General features: G+C 32.9%; 1 protein-coding gene across 1 annotated transcript in view; it reads right to left on the minus strand.

Moving 5' to 3' along the window:
• The window catches only part of LOC115889262, a 154,101-nt gene that overhangs the window by 4,321 nt on the left and 129,162 nt on the right, over positions 1–20,618 (minus strand). The window contains exons 11-14 of the mRNA XM_030909203.1: positions 15,395–15,658; positions 12,593–12,766; positions 12,345–12,533; positions 10,609–10,843 (exon numbers count right to left, since the gene is read on the minus strand). Coding sequence (XP_030765063.1) covers positions 10,609–10,843; positions 12,345–12,533; positions 12,593–12,766; positions 15,395–15,658 — 862 coding nt within the window. The remainder of the gene's footprint in view (positions 1–10,608; positions 10,844–12,344; positions 12,534–12,592; positions 12,767–15,394; positions 15,659–20,618) is intronic.

The following is a 20,618-nucleotide window of genomic DNA, read 5'->3' on the forward strand; positions in this document are numbered from 1 at the left end:
CTTTTAAGGTGTTACTTTTTATCACACTGTCTAATACACATATAAAATTCAGTTTTTTAGTATTTCAAGCAATTATTATTAATCAACGCAAAGAGTCAATTAATGTAGTTTGAATACTGGAATCATATTAATTGGTCCTCTTTAACAAATATTTAGACATTTTTTTTTTAATTTTTTAACGAAATAAATGAACTATATCGAGAATATTATTATCTGTACTCTTTAAAAATTTGTTACATTTTTAAAAATAATCTAAAATGTCAATATTCCATGGTCCAATTGATAAATGAGATCTAAATTATAAGAAAATACATTTTCTACGGAAACTTGAAGAGATAGGTAAAAAATGGTGTAATACAGTTTGATAGACAATTAAATTGTGCATCTGATTCTCATAAAATATACAGGGTGTTCCATTTAAGTTAAACAAATTATGGCCGTTTAAAGCTAGTAATAATTTAAAAAAAAATTTAGACACTCTGTATAAGGTAGTATAATTTTTATTAATGCAACACAAAATTTAGTATATTGAAATACTTCAGTACAATATTTGGTTTTAAAAACTTATATACGTCTAGAGAAATGAAGCATTAAAATTATTACTGTATTTTGACAAAAACTTAAATATTTAAAAAACAGTAAGATTAAAATGCGATAAACCTTAATCAAATTTACCTTTATTTTAATCGTAGAAACTAAAAATGTAATAATATACAGGGTGTTCCATTTAAAAAATACAACTTTGATATTTTTTATTTATTTGGGACACTCTGTATCTTTTAAAAATATTTTTGAATTGTAGCTCTAATGGTCCTTCAACGAACTCAAAACTTACAATTTGCAAAAATCTAATCGTTTAGCTACAATACTCCGTGTCGTATGCGGTGAACAACCCTGTATATACAACTGTTATCAAGTGTGAACTAATCTAAATCCTAGGACTAGAACTTAAATACTAAAGAAAGTCTGAGGTTATTCATCCAGGATGCCAGTACGTTTTATAAGCGGTTGCCAAATTGGGGGTAAATTTATACTTGCATTGCAATGGATATTGCTTATTAGAAAAATGGATTGTTTATTAGAAAAGTGGTTTCTTTTAATTTTCGCTTTTCCCAATAAGGTTTGTCATGATGGACAATCAGATAATTTGGCGTGTAGATACCGAGTGACAATAAATGTGTTGCACAGACTTCTACTTTAATATTCCCTTATAAGTAAATAATTTGAAACTTGGATTCAAAGTATAGTTCACTAACTCACCCTTCCTATTATAGAACAGAAAAATATCACTTTATAAAAACCGGTAAAACCTATATAAAATTTTGTCGCATTTACACTCGGTACTGTTCGGGGCGTTTCGGGGATCGGGTAAAGCGGGTGTGTGGCCGAAGGAAATATATGTTATATTTCAGAAATCTGCCTAAGGCTTAGGCCGATCCTGTCGTGCCACACCCAAAATTCCAAACACACGTGCTTTGATTAAAGCTTGATTAAGGTTTGCAGAGCTTCAGCATTTGCCATAAAATAGCGAGCAATTTGTTACAAAACCATATTATAAAATATATATCACTGTAATCACAAAACTGCAATCTATTTCCGTATTTTAACGGAATTTTAAATTATGTTTTCATTTTCGAGAAAATTTATTCCAAATATAAGGAATATTTTGTTGGTGTTTGACCATCAAAATCTTAAAAATAAAGAAGTTGTCTAAAAATGTGCGACAATACGGATGTAGTATAATCCTTTATCTTTAATTTCCTTCTTCAGTTGTGTAACCTACCGAGGCCTACGTGAATTATATGGCCGCAAGATACCCGTCGCACCGCGCCTGTGACGTCACAATCTGAGGGTCATTACTCGGCGATCAGCTGTTGTGTTTACATAAATTAGTAGGTAAATACCCTGTTTGTGCCGGGTTTCTGTCCTATTTTTGATCGAAAAAAATATATTTTCTATTTGAAATCAGCGTTCAAATTATTTGTGGTGTGAAAATAGTACTGTGCCTTGAGTGTAGCTAGCAAAAACTGCGACATTTTTTAGAATATCTGTGGTTTTTACATCAGATGAGGTTTCAAACTTAACCTCTACAAATTGTGGTATGTAGTTGTTTGTTGTTTCATACCTGTTTTTCATACAATACAAACCACTTTCTCTCATAAATATGAGAGATTTTTTCAAAATTCTTTTACAAATTGCTTATATAGGTTCAATCGAGGGTTCAATAGGGAAATAATCCCTGGATAGAGCATTAAAAAATTATTCCAAAGTAGGAAGGGTACATTATTGTTTCTCTGCCTGTTTAAATAAAAATTCTGCCAAATATCCAATCATGTACCCTTCCTATTATTTATTATTTTGATGTAATTGCTACTTCAGAGAATGTAGAAATAAATAGTGAACAATATGCTTCATTATTATTTATAGCAGGATAGTGCTCTATTTCAGTAATAAAATACACTAGTGGATGTGAAATATGCAAAACTGTTATAACTTCAAACGAAGAATTTACTGTCCATTTTGAAAAAAAGACAAAGTATGAAATGTTAGTGAATACTTACTCAATATTACCCGAGGTGCATTGAAAACACCATCAGAAATAGTATTTCAGTTTGTTATTGACATATTTAAAATATTTTGTATCAAAGTTTGTATGCTCATATCATCAGACTATGAGCATGAATTTTTAACTTCATTTTCCCAGCAAAAAACTCTTAAAAAGTTGGCTTTACTCAAGGCGGAAGATTTCATGGAAAATTATCCAGAGATCTGTAATGCATGTAACAAGCCTTTTAAAAGCATTATTATAAAAATTGCTCATGTCTTGAGTAATATTTTTCTGAACAACTATACTAAAAATCGTTCTGATCAAGCATCTGTATCAAACATGACAGAAGTTTCTTCTAGAAAAAACAGAAAATTACACTTTCAAAATAATAAAAAAAACCGTCATTAGATTAGGTATAAATTTATAGTACTAATGTAATAAAAATGTTTTTCTAACCGTTAACCATTTGCATAAAATTTTTGTGTATTTCTAATTTATTTTTTCAATAAATTATTTTTATAGAAAGCTCCAGTTGTACTTTATTTGTTACTAAAATAATACTTATCTGGCGGGATCCGAATCGAATATGACCCTCACCTTGTGACGTCACATTTTCCAATATTGCGGCCATAAAATTCACGTAGGCCTCGAACCTACCTAGCCAGTTTTATATAAAACTTTAAAAAATGCCGAATGCTTATTTTGCTGCTTTTTCGGACTAGTGAAATGACTCTTAAGATATTTGTTATTGGCGTCAATAGCAGGACGAAATCTGCCAAAAATGAAAGAAGCAATTCTGAAAAATTTAAGAATCTCAAAAATATTTTTTAAGCTATGTAAAAACATCACCTTACTGAATGAAATCTTTCAATTCGTTCAGATACCCATACTTTACGTTATACATTACCCATGCTTTCCGTTATTCTCCTCTATCCAGCCTATCCAGGTTCGCTCAGATATTAATTATTTCGTAAATAGGGACGGAATCTGTCAATACGATTCGCAATAATTAATGTTTTGAGGAGTTTAGTTGCGGTGTAATTGGCACTTGACGAATCTAGCGTTGGGATTAGTCGTGGTCTTTTGCGCGGAAAATGGTCGTCGACGATTGAAATATTACTCGCTTTGGAGAAGACAGTTTTCGGTGAGAGTGGGTAGGAAACAATTTAGAGACGCTAGTTTAATGACTGAGAGATTTTCTTATAAATTATCTACAGTGGAATTTATAGTTGAAATAGGTATTTTGACAGCCATGTAGATTGAAGTGATCGAATATTGGCTCTTTGCTCAAGCCAAAGAGTTTACAGTATCCAAAATATTTCAGCTTAAATTTGTGTACAGGGTGTCCCATTTCCGTGTGTTTTACAGGGTTTACATCTCGGTGTGCTACATTTTGTTTATGAGTAGGAATACAAAGATGCGGATTTTACATCTCTGTACTACTTTTTTATGAAACTAAAGATGGTACAAATAGTTCAGTAATATTATGGCTCAAATTGCGATATATCCGACAAAATTCATAAAGTTTTCAAAATTGGTAGAAATAATCAGGATATCATACGTATTGATAAACTGAAAAGTTCCCACCCCTAAATAGTGTGCGTCATCTCCCAGGACATCGTTTCTACCCCCCATTTTGAGTTTTTTGAGATAATCTCGGCAACGGTGCAATTCTCGACAAAAATACTTATATAGAAAATTGTTCTTCATAAAATTCTCTATCAAAAGGATAATTACATTTTTTTTTAAAGTTAATAATAAAGTGGCAAATATGGCGCAAGTATAAGGGTTGGTTATGACTAGCATTATCTGCAGTTCTGCATTATCTACGCTTTCTCCCTCTGACAAAGATATCAAATTTTTAAAAGAAAAACAGGGTAATACTTGCAAAAGGATTTACAGTTCTCAAGATTTACAATCCGCAACTTTTTTAAAAAATTGCAAATTGCCTGTGGAAGATGACGAAGATTACTAGTTAACATTTAATAATTAGTGGATTAGGCCTGGGATTAGGCCTACAGGCGATACCACTTTAAAAAAAAACATCAAATACTTTACCTCTAGGATGATGTGAAAATAAGTACCTACAAATCACCCTTTTTATAGGGGTAGAGGAGTGTGAGAGAAGAACGTATATTAAAATTCTAAGTATAATTTAGCATTTACTGCTTTTTGTTAGCGTTAAACAATAAACTTTAAATTAGATTGAACTGGAGATAATGCTAGTCATAACCAACCGTTATATTTGCGCCCTATTTGCCACTTGATTATTAACTTTAGAAAAAAAGTGTAATTATATTTTTGATAGAGAATTTTATGGAGAACAATTATATAACTTAATATAATATAAAACAACCTAATTTAAATGAGTATTATTATTTTATTTTATTTAAGTTAACCAGACAATTTTGCTTTCCATAGTGTTATCTTAATAAATTGTACTCAAAATAAAGTTCTACAGCTTTTAGATATATATTTTTGATGGCCACTAATCAAAGTTTTATTAATTATTATTAATTATTTGATATTTTGATTACCTAATTTAAATCGGCAGCCTGTATTAAAATATTAAATAATGCATGTTTTTACTATGTTTATTAAAATAAGTATATGTTAGGAGTATATTTTTAGAAAACTGATAATACAGGTAAATAAAATAGAAAAATAATATACAGGGTATGCCATCTAAAAAACCTGAAACTTAAGAGTCAAGACACATATTTTGAAAATGACAGCTCCAGTAAAAAACTAGTTATGCCACTGGATTCTACGTAAAAAAACACTATAGGACTCAGTTTACACCTTTTCGATAAGCTATAAGATAACCGAAATATGAAGGGAGTCGAAAAATGGCAAAAATTTCAAATTCGCCCTATATTTCAGAAACTAAGTGGGCTAGAACAAATCTGTGTGTAGCATCTTTAGTCTCAGAAAAATGTAGCACAGTGATATAAAGCCGTATCTTTGTATATCTACTCGTAAACGAGAAAAAATGTAAAACAAATAACAATGAGGCACCCTGTACTTTATTATTTAGATTATTGTACGGCCAATGTTAATATGGCAATAAGTAGTTGACAATAACGCACTAGTAGACAGAAAATACATTCTAATAAATCACACAGCACTAGAAATAGTAGAAGGATACTTCTTAATAATTATTTATAATTATACAGTGTGAGTCTTAAATAAGTACAAATATTGTAGGGGTAGTATATTTCGACTCCAGAAACACAATTATGAGATTTTTTCGCGTAAAAGAAAATTTTGAAAATTTGGAATTTTTTGAAAAAAAAATTTTTAGATTTTTTTTTAGTTTTTAGTTAAAAAACATAATTTCTTGATAATATGACAACATAAGAAATAGATTAATTTCACAAGAAAAAAAAACCAGAAAAGATTCAGTGGTTCTCACAATTCAACCAAAAAACATTTTTTTTAATTTTCAAAGTAAAATAACTCGGTTACATATTTTGAACTTATTTGAAAAACGGTAAAGAAAAATTATGTTTCTTTTATCGAGACCTACCAGCCCTGAGAATATTTGCACTTATTTAAGACTCACCCTGTATATTACTTTAATATATTTGGGACAACTAATACACAGCACGGGATCTCTACTACTAGAAATCAACAGAAGAAATAAGTTGGCATGGAGTACTTATAGGAGAAACACAATCATATTCAAATCTAAATTGGCACTTTATCTAAAGAGGAAAACATTCGACCAATATGTACAACCAGTGATGACTTGCATTTGAAACATGGACACTTAAAACAGACATAAAGAAACTGCAGGTCGCACAATGCTCAATGGAACGAAATATGCTGGGAATAATCAAGAGAAACCGTAAAAGAATGAATGGATGCGACAAAAGACCAATGTAATAGATGTTATCTAATAATAATAGCCGTAGATAGCGTTTAACGCCTTAGGAGTAGCAAGGTACATCTTGCCATGCTAGAGCCGTTCGGTATACAAGGAAGGTAATGTGGCTAGCACTACGCTTGAACCGCCTATTATTACCTCAGGATTGTGAAATCCCAAGTACTCATTTAAGGCTGAGTCGACCTAGGTACCCAAACTATTTTTATTTTAATAAAAATAGTCGGCTGATGAAATGCCGGGTGTAGGATTCGAACCCACTACCTTGAGATTGGTAGACGAGAGCCTAGATATGTTATCTACAGAACCAAATCCCTCAAGTGGCAATGGGTAGGACACCTGGCAGGAAGGACGGACAACAGATGGGCCACAAAAATTACAGCATGGTACCGACGAAGAATTAAGAGACCTAGTGGAAGACCAAACTTAAGATGGAATCATGCTATTAGGAAAGCAGGGATAATTTAGGCCCGCACAATAGACAACTATGGGCCATGGGCCCAACTACAAAGAGAGTATCTAAATGTATGTGGGGGAGGCTACACCATAATTGAATATGGTTGAATAAGCTGAAAATGATGATGATGTAGTTGACAAAAATAAACAAAAATCTTGCAAGTGGCTCTGGCGACATAATATAACTCTTTTTTACCACTTTAAGTAGTTCGAAAACAAATTCTTGGGGGTTTTATTGACTGACTAAGTTTGTTCTACACTGTATACCGATTGGAAAAAGGCTGCTCCAGTTCTTTTCCATCGATTCTTCGTCGCGAGAAACAGGAAATTGCGAAGACAGGGGAGCGGACTGGATAGACGTGTAAACATGAAACGCTACACTGGCTTTTAATTTAAAATTCAGCTTGGCTCGAGGAAACGGGAGGAATTTATAAACTTTTCTTTCTTATTGTGAGCGCCCTTTGGGCATAATAGCACACCGCGAGTACGTTATAAGATCGTTTTTGAAGCTTTTCATGCCCACAATGCGCTAATAGAGATCTTATAAATAAAAGTGGATTTAGTTTAGAAATATTTTGACTATAGTTCTAATAAATAAATAGAGGGTTGGTGGGGGGTCATCCAGGCTTACATTATTTTTCCTAAACTTTTTTATACTAGCTTTTGAAGATTTTTAAAAAGGTAATTTATTAAATGGAATATCACAGCCCGATATGGCATGTATAAACAATAAGTGTTTTTCATAATGTCCATTTTCCAATTTCCAAGTTGTCTTTTATCACTGCTCAAGCCATATAAAGGTATTAATCATTACATTTGGGGGTTGGAACCTTTGGTATTACACAACAAAATAAAACACTAAATCACCGCAATTCACCAAAACACTTTTATTGTTACACTGGACGCGCATTTCGCTAACCATGTTAGCATCATCAGCAGATGATTAAAACTGTTTTTTGAGGCATTAGTATACAACGTTATGATATGGTCTTTTACCTGGTGAACAAACCTTTCTCTCCTCCAATCCTTTTTATTGCACCATACTTTCTCAAAGTTGTACATTCTTGGTATGTCATCCACTTGGAGTTAGAGGAGTGAAATTTTCGTTTTGAGGGTGTTCCAACAAAATAAAATACTAAATTACCACAATACACCAAAACATTTTTACTTTTACACTGGACGCGCATTTCGCTAGCAACTGGTTTCTGCAAACTGGTTTTGGAGGCATTAGTATACCACGTTATGGTATGGTCTTTTACCTGGTGAACAAACCTTTCTCTCCTCCAATCCTTTTTATTGCACCATACTTTCTCAAAGTTGTACATTCTTGGTATGTCATCCACTTGGAGTTAGAGGAGTGAAATTTTTCGTTTTGAGGTGTTCCAACAAAATAAAATACTAAATTACCACAATACACCAAAACATTTTTACTTTTACACTGGACGCGCATTTCGCTAGCAACTGGTTTCGCAAACTGGTTTTGGGGGCATTAGTATACCACGTTATGGTATGGTCTTTTACCTGGTGAACAAACCTTTCTCTTCTCCAATCCTTTTTATTGCACCATACTTTCTCAAAGTTGTACATTCTTGGTATGTCATCCACTTGGAGTTAGAGGAGTGAAATTTTCGTTTTGAGGGTGTTCCAACAAAATAAAATACTAAATTACCACAATACACCAAAACATTTTTACTTTTACACTGGACGCGCATTTCGCTAGCAACTGGTTTCGCAAACTGGTTTTGGAGGCATTAGTATACCACGTTATGGTATGGTCTTTTACCTGGTGAACAAACCTTTCTCTCCTCCAATCCTTTTTATTGCACCATACTTTCTCAAGGTTGTACATTCTTGGTATGTCATCCACTTGGAGTTAGAGGAGTGAAATTTTCGTTTTGAGGGTGTTCCAACAAAATAAAATACTAAATTACCACAATACACCAAAACATTATTACTTTTACACTGGACGCGCATTTCGCTAGCAACTGGTTTCGCAAACTGGTTTTGGAGGCATTAGTATACCACGTTATGGTATGGTCTTTTACATGGTGAACAAACGTTTCTCTCCTCCAGTCCTTACACACAACCATACTACAATGAGGTGTTTCTCAAAGTTGTACATTCTTGATATGTCATCCACTGGGAGTTGGAGGAGTAAAATTTTCCTTTTGAGGATTTTCCAACAAAATACTAAATCACCACAAAACATCAAAATATTTTTACTTTTACACTGGACGCACGTTGCGCTAATCATTTTGGTTAGGTTGTAAACACAGCCTCCAACTGAGGACCCTGCACAACTTTATCTAGTCAGCATATGCTTCCAGTTAGCGGTAAAGATGCAAGGAACTATTGCAAATGTGATAAATTTTGTTTTTTTAGTTTCAAGAATGGATTGGTAACAAGCTAGATATTTTGCATTGGGCAAAAAGGTCCAAAAATGTATCTATACAATCAAGAGACGCCTGCGGATCAACTAAAATTAATTTTTTGCACTTGCAAAGAGATTCTAATCCTCTGAAAAACGCTGATGAAGAATAGTGGGACTCAAATATTCATCGAAGTTGATCATTATTATGAAATTAGTTGCAAAAACTTTTGTATTTTTAGTTGAGGACGAAAATGAAGCTCATGATAACGTCATAATATATAATTTTTTTTAAAATCCTTATTTTTATCATTTTGATACTTAAATTTATACTTGGTTTGTCTTTATTTAAACGATGTTCTTAAACAGCCGTTAAACGGTAGCCTACTAAAATGCCGTTAATAGATATTGTGACGTCGTTCATGTCGGCGGAAAGTAATGCCTAGCCTTAAGCATTTTGCAAGAGCACCTGTGGGTCAGTGGCTGAGGCTATCACTTCGTAAGCGAATGGTCCGTGGTTCAAATCTCACGCCGACCAAGACTTTTTTATATTTTTTTTTTGCTTATAGCGTTTCACTCTTTTTGGTTGGATTGGTTTAGTTATTTGGCGGGTTGGTTAGCGTGGTTATTTGGAGGGTGTTAATTCATTGGTTAGTTGGTTATTGGTGGGGTTGGTTGATTTTTACTAATTTATATTTGTTTTTTATATTTTTTATCAGTGTCGAGGTTAGTTGCGTTGGTTAAGTTGGTTATTTGGTGGGGTGGATAGCGTTGGTTAGTCCTTATAAAATTCCTATATTTCATAAAGCCGTCAAGTGCGTCACATCAACGACGTCATACCTATTAACGGCATTTTAGTAAGCTACCGTTTAACGGCAGTTTAAGTATAGCCTTATTTAAAATACACTTTCAGTGTAAATACCTATTATAGTTTATTGGTTTAATAAAAGGGGTGGAAAATCTTTAATAGATAAACCTCGAGATAAACTAAAAATAGCTTTATTATCTCATATCTATCGTTAATATTTATTTCAGAGAAAAAATTATGTAAAGTAAAATGTATTTACAATTTAATAACTCCACAAAAACCGAGTCTTTAGTTTTTTTCCACCTCAACCTCCAGTTTGACTGGGCTATTAAGACTGCTAGTGTCATAAAATTACATTTTAGACACTGATAGCAACATACTAAAAATGAAACAGTTACACTGAAATTTGTAGATTTAAAAAAATATTTACAGCTGATAATTTTTGTAAAATGGAATTTCAATAATATTTAATTTTCACTGTCATATATATTCTTCCAGATTTTCCAACACATAAGTTAAAATGTTAATGATCAGCTACTTACTTCTCTTCTTTCAGCCGGATGCGTGAAGATGAGTTCGCCGTTAGCTCCTCGATTGCGAAGGTCCAGCTCGCATGTGGGTGTCCTAATAAATTTCCAACTGCCCTCGAAGAAAAGCGTGCTCAAGTCGTCACTGGAATTCATTCCTGTCACGTCAAATCTCAATTCCACGATGTTGGAAGACGAGATGTAAGTGTAAGGTAGTAGGCGTGTTTTGTCGACTCCGCAAAGACAATCTCTGGGAAGAAAAATATGTAAAAAGCATAAAAATTAAATAAACCAGTTATAATAATAATAAATTGCTTTATTAGGTAAAAATGCATTTTAGATGCATTTTAGATATTTTGCATAGGTCTCAGATAAAAATTATTTAATTTTCACATGGCTTTGCTTATATCTAAATCAATTCAGTGTTCTCCCAATATATTTTTTTTTATTAATATTGGTTATTAGTTAAAACAATTTTAGCCGCATTATGTCGTAAGTTGTGCTCCCAATTTTAATATTATGTACCGTAGATTGTAGTGCATGGAATTACTATGGCAAATTTGATGAAAAATTGGAGGCGACAGATTCGATATATTCGGCGATTCCGGTTTCTTATCAAATTAAAACAATAAAAGATTATATAATATCAATTTACATTAATAACTTCAATATTGGCGACATACCTAAATCGTTGTCAGAGCAATAAATGGAGTGGACAAATTAATGAAGACTGCACTGGAAAAACCATGTCACATTCTCATAGAAATTAAGATAGCGACACAACTTTATAGACAAATGTTAATATCATTCGAGAAAAAAGAAAGCAATAATACGCTTAGTCCCAGAGATATTACAGCTTGGTTGTTTTGCCGTATAAAGGAAAAACTTGAGTAGTCCATGGGTAAAGGGCAAAAACCAGACTTACACTACTTACGCATGGGCGACAAGCATATGCATCTTGAAATTAGTATTATATGTTATAAATTTATGTATTGTAATAAAAACCTACTTAAATATTAATTTTCTTCCTACAACAAAAAAAAATAATAGTTTAGATTTAGGTTTTATACAACCTTTAATTGGACATCCCTGATTTTCTCCTGTTTTGTTTTGCATTTTGACATTTTTATTTCGGTATTTCAGAATATGGCGATAATTCACAATATTAATAATTCAGAATTGGTAGTAATATATATTTTTCTAATTATTCAACCGAAAATAACATATTTATTTAAAAACACTAAATTGCATTTTTCTCGGCTCCAATTAAAATGGACAAATCTGGGTTTTCCCGTGTAGTCTTCAAATGATGTTGATTTGGAATTTATGGATTTATACGAAACTGAGTTCTTCATATGGATGGCCAGACATAAAGAATATAGAAATCGTATTGCAGTGTACAGTAAAAGAACTTAAAAGAAAAAAGAATCACTAGCAACGACAATTTCGGGACGACCCGTATCCATCGATGCGACTATACTGTTTACTTGCAAGTATTTAAACAATATTTGTGCTGGCGTACTTGTTGAAATGGACACGTCGTGTGAGCGCCACACTTGCCGATTTTGTTTACAAAGTGGGGACTGGTGGGGATACTTGCCAAGTACGCAAATATTGGCGTACTTGCCAAGTAGACGAGTCGTGAGAGTGCGCCTTTCGAGGCAGGAAAACAAAAAAAAATGATTATTTCTTTTTAACTTATTCCCTTGATCTGCTTTACTTACGACAAATCATTAATAAATGAATTTTACCTGGGTGTTGGTGGTACATCATTCCAAGGCACTTCAAACAATCGTATAGTCGCCGATACGTTTCCTACGCATTCAACCCTTTCAATATCTCGACTAACTCTTGTATCGCAGTTCCTGTTCCTTATCTTCACATCCGTCAGAGTGATTTTCACTTTCTCGCCTTTCTGAGCTTCGAACCGATAAATACAACTGGAATATTTTTTTAATTAGTTCGATGTACGTTCTTATGATCCACATAATCTATCTACCTGATATTTTTGGATCCACCTCGTCCATACAGGAAAATATCACCTGGTGATCGAAACTTTTGCTGCGCTTCGTTAGATAATGAGCCGAATCTTCTTGAGCATGGGCCTTCACCAAAAGCCTCACCATCCTGATGCAGATCGACAAACTCGTAGAGAGCTTTAAAACTTACAGGCCTGAAAATAAAAATTACGGATCAGGATATTAATTTTCAAAAAAAAATAAGTTCGGCAAATACACTGCATAATAACTAACATGTCAGAGAACTAAACCTTCCGAAAAAGACCATCATGTGGATGCAAAAAGCAGTGTTGCTTGGTACTGTCGGAATTATTCAAAGAATTATCTCACCCCATTGACAAAATTAGTCGTGTCCTTGGCTGGTTACAGCCCGGACATGGACTACAAGTACCACTATTAGTGTGAAAGAAAATTGATCAAACATTATTTATTTATTAAGGATTATATCTTAAAAGCTTTTTATCATATATATTTTACTTTGGTTGTAATCTTTAATTATTATATTAAATATAGAAAAAAGAATAAAACTACATAATTCTATATTAAATAATTTCTAAACTTCAACGTCATATTGAAAATAGAGATAGAATCTTTATTCTAGAATTCTATAGAAAAGCTAATTATTTTTAACGTTGTTGGCAATAAAAATATTAAAAATAACAATAAACCAACAGCATATAAGGCTTCACTAAACTATTATAGCTCATGTCACGACATTGTTATAAAACCTTTTTATCTCAAAATACAATTCTTTTAAAAATATTTTGCATAATATTACCTATTATGACTTACCGATTATGTTAACGAGACCCTTCTAAATTGATTTATCGAATATATCACGTTTCCTCAACGAAAGGTCGCCTACACATTACGATTACCCAATCCCTACTAGGGGAATAGGATACTCAAACCCCACATTAACATCCCTCCTCCCCTCCTGACTTCAAGGCTGTAGAGTCAGCCAGTTTTAATACCAATGTGAGGATGTTCCCAGACGTGTTATATGATGAAAGTGCGACATTTTTTGCTGATCATGTTTTATTACTTAAATTATTATAGTCACTAGAATCTTAGCTTCTATTCTTCTGAAATTATGGTGTTTTAATTTATATTTATTAGATAAGTTTTATAAGTTAAAAAATAATATATTTTGTATATCGTGTTCATTATATTCCTCAATTTTCAAATTCATTTAAAAAATGTCTCTAGGGGTCTTAGAATGAACCTTATTTTGAGAATTTTCCCCATTCAATGTTTTCAATCAACATATTGTGCTTAAATAATGAAGTTTTTTTTAATTCTTGACAATTTGTCAATATTAAAAAAATGATTTGTTTTGATTATGTCTCTTAGATTTATCAATAAAAAGATTTAATAATGGAGATGATTTGAAAGTGGGGGTGAAATTTTATATATATTTTTTTAAATTAGTCCCAGTAGTGTAAAATTTTGCACTGAGGTTCCATAAGTGACGAAAGTGAGTACTCAGAAGTGAATTTTATATATTCATCCCCTAAGAAATAAGGGTAAAAATTTGTATAAAAATTTGTAAAGCTCGGTTTTAGAAGTATAAAATCCTGCGCAGACGTTTGTTATGCAACATAATTTAGCACTAAAAAGCAATTTTTTGGAAATTCGCCCTCTCATGGGGTAAAATAAAGGGTGAACATTCTGAAAAAAATCTGTCCTAGGAGTATGAAGATGTTCCTTATGTAACGTTAATATGTTGAAATGGAAAACAAATTTCTTATAGTATAGGTATATAATAAAATTATATAAGAATTCTTGCCACTTAACTGCTGATATAGTGCGGGACTTAATATCTAACTTCTACTTTCCGACAAGTCGGAATTAGGTACGCTGCGCTGTGTTTGTCATTTTGTGGAATCGACCCAAGACATCCATCCCTGATGATGCAGTAGTGCTCTGAAACCGGTAGTGAGAGCAGGTTGATCCACATTATGACAAACACAGCGTGGAATTAAATTTCTATATCTTTTTCAATTTTATTGTTAATATGTTGTTCCTTATGGAATAGTTATAGAACGATTTTCAGAATTCATTCCTTAAGGGGGTAAAACTAGGGATAATATTTGTATAATTTTTATGTAAAATCCGTCTTGGCAGTATGTAATTTTGCACAGTGGTGGTCCCTTGAGTGGTAAAAGTAAGTACTCAGGAAAGTTTATTGGAAATTAATTCCCTAAGTGGCTGAAATTACAGGTGAAGGTTTGTATAAAAAAAATGTTTGAATGGTTCTAGAAGTATCAAATTTTGCACAGGGGCTCTTAAGTAGCGAAATTGAAGAGTTAGAAGCAATTTTCGGAAATTTATTTCATGGGGTGAAATTTTGTATAAAATTTATAAAATTAGTCCTAGGAGTGTTAAATTTTGTATCGAGGTTCCGTAAATAAGGAAAGAGAGTACTCAGAAGCATATTTCGGACATTCATTTCCTAAGAGTGTAAAATAAGGGAGGAGAATTTGTACAAAAAATTATTAATTTAGCACTAAGAAGCAATTTTTGTTTATTATATCGTTTTTCTATCCTTTTTATTTTTTTCTTAAATATCTAACCTAACCACAAAGCTATAAACGTTACAGAAAACTCTTTTTTATCTAAGAAAAATTTTAATACAGAAAATGTGCACATAATGCTTCCAAATTTATATCGAAAACAAAAACCTTTAACGAAAGTTCGCTTACACCCTACGATTTCTCACAATTCTCTATGCGGAGAATAGACACTTGAACCTATATTACCATCCACCCATCCTTACTTACTTCAGGGCCGTCGAGTCAGCCAGTTTTAATTCCAATGTGAGGGTGTCGCCGGACGTGAGATAGCTCTCGGTGAAGCTGCACGGTCGAGTGATCCTCGTGGCGTTGGCCAATAGCGAGTGCTCGCAGCTCCTAGGCACGTGCTCCCGGCAGAATCTGGCCAGGAGCGTCACGTTTTTGCCACCCTTAGCGCCGGAGGAGGTGGAGGAGGACACTGACTTGGCGGGGGCGCCGGATCCTTTAGGGTTGTACTTCTCTTTGGGGCCGCTGAAACAAATAATTCGATAATGTAGATATAAATTGATAAAAACTTATATTTTCTATTTTGAGTGTCGTTAATAACAATATTAAATTGTTAAATGTTTGAATTATAGTAATAATAATCTCACAGTACATGCCTTGGGCATATAAAGGTACTCTCCCCAGATTATTTTATGCAAGAGGCGTTAAAGTTACTTTTGTGTAGAATTTCGTTTCTTTTGGAATAGCCATTTAAAAGTTATTTGCAAAAATCTATCTTTAAATTAGTGAAATTTATAATACGGCCCAGAGAAAGCTACAATTAAAATACCAGCAAAAATGTGATTGTGTAATTGTCAAATTCGATGTTACATTTTGTTTACAAAAATTTGAGGTACCAAACAAACTAGAAAGTAATTTTGTATAAAATAATTATGAATTTCGCAACTTCTGATAAAATTACAATGGTTAAACGGCATTTTGCTGGAAATAGTCTTCCCGCTCTGTTGTCCAGATATGTTCGCAGCTCAGTCTCCGGAAAGACGATACCGAATAAGTTAACAGTTTAAAGAATAAACCAAAGGTTTGAAACTAAAAGCACTAAGGTATTAAGTACATGGAAGTATGAAGTGTATTCCAAGTAAAACGAAATTCCAGATGACAGTACAACTTTAACGCCTCTTCGAAAAAGTCTATTACAATTTTTGCATAAAATCATCTGGGGAGATAATATTTGACATTTTCAAAATTTACATGGAGTTTCCTACGTCCCGCGTTCCGATCCACCACACGGTATATGGAGGCATGTAAGGAAAAATACAGAATTCCAAGAGTTTGGCAACACAAATTACGTGCTCTACCTTCCAGCACAAGTAAGATAAAATTTAGTTTTAAATTTTATTGGTTAATGTCAGAAGTTTGTTTGTGTTTAACTACTACAAAACAGTTCTCTTGTTGAGAATCTGCGGCCTACTAATATTGGTATTATGTGTATATTGCCTACGGTGGTGTAATAAGCTATTTACTGTACGTACAATGTAGATCATGCTTTTATGCTAGTTACACATAATAATCGTAGGTAACATTTAAGAATTAACTTTATCGTGTTTGATGTTGTAGGAAAAGTATAGAACGTATTTCGTGTTGCAAAAGCATATTAGACACTCATGGAATGCAGCACTCGTCACTACGCGCTTCGTATGTGGCACTTTAAGACTAAACTCACACGGACCGCTTTCCAATGACAGTCATAAAAATGTATGTGGTCGCCTGTGGAAAGTAAAAAAAAATTAAATGGAAACGCAGCAAAACGCTAACACCGCCCACAAACTGCAGTCGATTTCCACTACTGTTGTAATTACTGTTATTTCCACTACTGTTATTTTAAATTCAACCCTATAAATATTATTCCAAAAATTAAAAGACCAATAAAATTACTTTTCAACGATATATCATGTTCCTATACCTAAACCTTCAGGTTTCTTAAATAGATCTATTTAAATAAGTATTAATAATTTCATTATTATAGTTTCATTCCAAGAATTTCGTTACCATGACAATTTTATAAATTTAGCACATAAACTCTAATTGATACTTATAAAGGTTGAATATTTATAAGGTTTAGGTATAGGAACATGATATATCGTTGAAAAGCAATTTATTTGGGGTTTGATTTTTTAAATAATATTCATAGTAGTAGTGGGAACTATCGAATGAATACTATCGAAACATTCGATAGTTGCAATTCATTCGAATAATTCGATAGCTAGTAAGAAAACATTCGTTGAAAACTATTCGAATAAAAATTATCGAATAGATGCGTCATCTGCTTTGAAATATTGTATTCTAGTAATTCAGCAGCAAAAACCATGCATTTATAAAATTCATTCATTTATGAAATTCATTTATTCATCAGAATCGATTATAACAAAAAATTAACTGGATTTTAGTTGCCGCCCGGCGACGTAGGTTTCTTTCCGAGAAACCCGACAGCGGTCGGTGGCAATGCTATGAAAGAGGCCGGCATCTTTAATTTTTTGCGGAGTCATATAAGGATAAGGACACATTATTTTTTTATTGAGGTGCTAGTATTTACACAGAAAATACATTATGAAGGGCCCTGTTGACATATATTGGTATTAGTTGATATTAGCAAAGAATATTATTGTTTGGCTTTAGTTAGTTAGGGATAGTACGTCTATATATTTTGCATTTGATTTTCTCATCCCATAGTTTGAGTTCGATAACCATTTACTTAACCACATTACTTAAATATGACTATTAAGTTCAACTAATTCATATTATTAAAACATCTAAAATACAAATATGTATTTTTAAAATAATTCTAAGTTCATCTCATCTCTCTTAAAAATTGCTACTTCTCAAAATTTCCCATTAAAAAATAGACCATATACCATATAAAATAAAATAATTGAAAGATCGGGCTACGGAAAATCACACAAATTTTCGGAAAAATTTTGACCACCTGCAAACGCAAACAATCGTCAATTAAAAAAAAATACTATTTTAGTATTTTAAATAGCACAGTATTTATAAGGCGAAGTTATAAAAATTTGGAAGAACTAATAATGCACTCACGCACACAAAAATCAAACGAATACTAAAATACTAAATTTCATTTATCAAAAGCATTCGATAGTTGTGGCTCAACGATAACCATTTAGTCGCACGGCGAGGTTGTCACATATGCTTTAGTATACAAATGAATGAATGATTTTATTCGAATAAAACCATTCGATAGTTGAAATTATTCATTCAGTAACCATTCGATAGTCTAATTTATTCGATAGTTCCCATCGCTAATTCATAGGGTTGACTTTAAAGTAACAAAGATTTGAGTAATTTTATAACAAACGGAAATAATTATTTTTTCTGACCTTCGTGTTTGATATCCATTCAGTTGATTTAGATAAAGCTGGATATGCCGACTTTCTTTAATCTATAAACCAAATTTCAGCTTTCAATATGCCGAATTTATGATTTAATCAATTCAAGATCATGTTTTTGTCAATTTTACACATGTTTTAGTTTTTACCTCGAAAATTATCAAAGATAGGGATAGGTTAGTATAATATAAAAATTATAAGATATCAAAGTAGTTTTCAAAAATGTAATAATATACCAGGTGTTCCATTTAAAATAACAAAGATGTTACCACTTTTAGTGTGAAGCGACAACACAGTAATGCTGAAAATAATTTGAACAGATGGAGCCGGTGCCTTTATGCAAAAATACAAATTTTCAAAAAAATCCTATCACCGGTTCTCCATAAACGTCTAACGTGCCAGTGAATCACCCTGTATATACACAAGGTAAACAACTCAACAATTTTTATTATGAACCAATAACCTATCCATTCTTAATTCTTATTCTTAATAAGTTAACTGAACTGCTGCTTTCAAATAGTATTGCTGTATATTGCTGTATAAATAATTTCAATGCAATATGATTATTTCGTTAATTGGTCCTTTGCAAATCAACTTGTTGCAATTACACGCAACAAATAAGTTCTAATTTTCGATAATCACGTCAGATTTATTACAAATTGTTGGCCGGGTTGCGACCGTTCCGCTAGCGACAATAGCTCAATTATCGGTTTGCATATTACGTCACTGTAACTGCGTTGCTACTATTTGATATATGTACATAAATTCGAATAGCAATGCTCGGTTGCTAATTGGCGCCAAGAAGGCAAAACGGAGGGGTGTGACGAGAGGACATTGATCCGATTATTCTAAGTGTGAATTCTAGTAGTATATTCAATTTGGTATCGAATATATGTAAATGCGGACAGAGCTTACATTTTATATCAACAGATTTGCACTTTTTATGAAGATCTGGCTATTTCAATTATTATCCCTAATTATTATATCTAATATTCTCTGACTATTTTTATTAAAATAAAAATAGTTTAGTTTATAGTGTCGACCTAGGTTAGTACCTTGGTCGACTCAGCCTTAAATGAGTACTTAGGATTCACAATCCTGAGGTAATAATAGGCAGGTGAAGCGTAATGCTAGCTAGTATGGCAAGTTGTACCTTGCTACTCCCAAGGCGTTATACGCTATATACGGGAGCTATTATTATATTATAAAAGAACTATTTAATTTTTAAAATTTTAGGAAGTAGGTAGCTAAAATAATAATTCAGTGCCGCTGCAGTGTTTCCAGTTTCCTCAAGATCGATTCTACCATTGTTTGGCCATTATATTTTTTGTTCTTAATGTTTGACATGTTTGTATATTTGTTCCACCAGGACGAGTTGAGTGACCCTACCATTTTTCTTGCATTCTGAATTATCTCTCTTATCTCTTAGCACTAATTTTATTTTTATTGAATATAAATTCCAACAACATAAATCCTGGGTCTCTAAAATCTCATAGATTCTGTTAATGCAATGGGATACGAAATGGGACTGGATATAAATGTTTTTAAGATAAAGTTCATGGTCTTTAGCCACCAGCCACCAGCCATACCTCAACGCCTTGGATGCTACATCACTGAGCGACTGGACTCGGATAAGGAAATTAGATGCAGGATTGAATCGGCTCGTACAATACTCCAGAAGATGAGATCACTGGTTTGTAACGATAGCCTTAACTTAAAACTGAGACAAAGAATAAATAAATGTTACATCTGGTCTGTGCTGTTATACGGTTATGATGTTAAACGGGGCTGAAATCTTGACACTCAAAGCTGCCACAATCAACCGTCTGAAAGCATTTGAAATGTGGTTACATAGATGAATGCAAAGAAATGAAGCAGTTTTAAACAGGGGAAATGCAGTTCGTGAACTTTTGACAACAGTTAAATGCCGATAGCTGTCATACTTTGGCCATGTTTTTAGAGGAAATCGTTACTGGATTCTACAAACAGAGGGCCGCAGGGGCGTAGGAAGAAAACAAATCTCCTGGAAACATCCGGGAATGGACAGGCATCCATAGCGCCGAACAATTATTTAGCGTGGC

The sequence above is a fragment of the Sitophilus oryzae genome, unplaced genomic scaffold (assembly GCF_002938485.1).
Source record: "Sitophilus oryzae breed Bouriz unplaced genomic scaffold, Soryzae_2.0 scaffold_813_pilon_pilon, whole genome shotgun sequence".
NCBI classification, from domain to species: Eukaryota; Metazoa; Arthropoda; class Insecta; order Coleoptera; family Curculionidae; genus Sitophilus; species Sitophilus oryzae.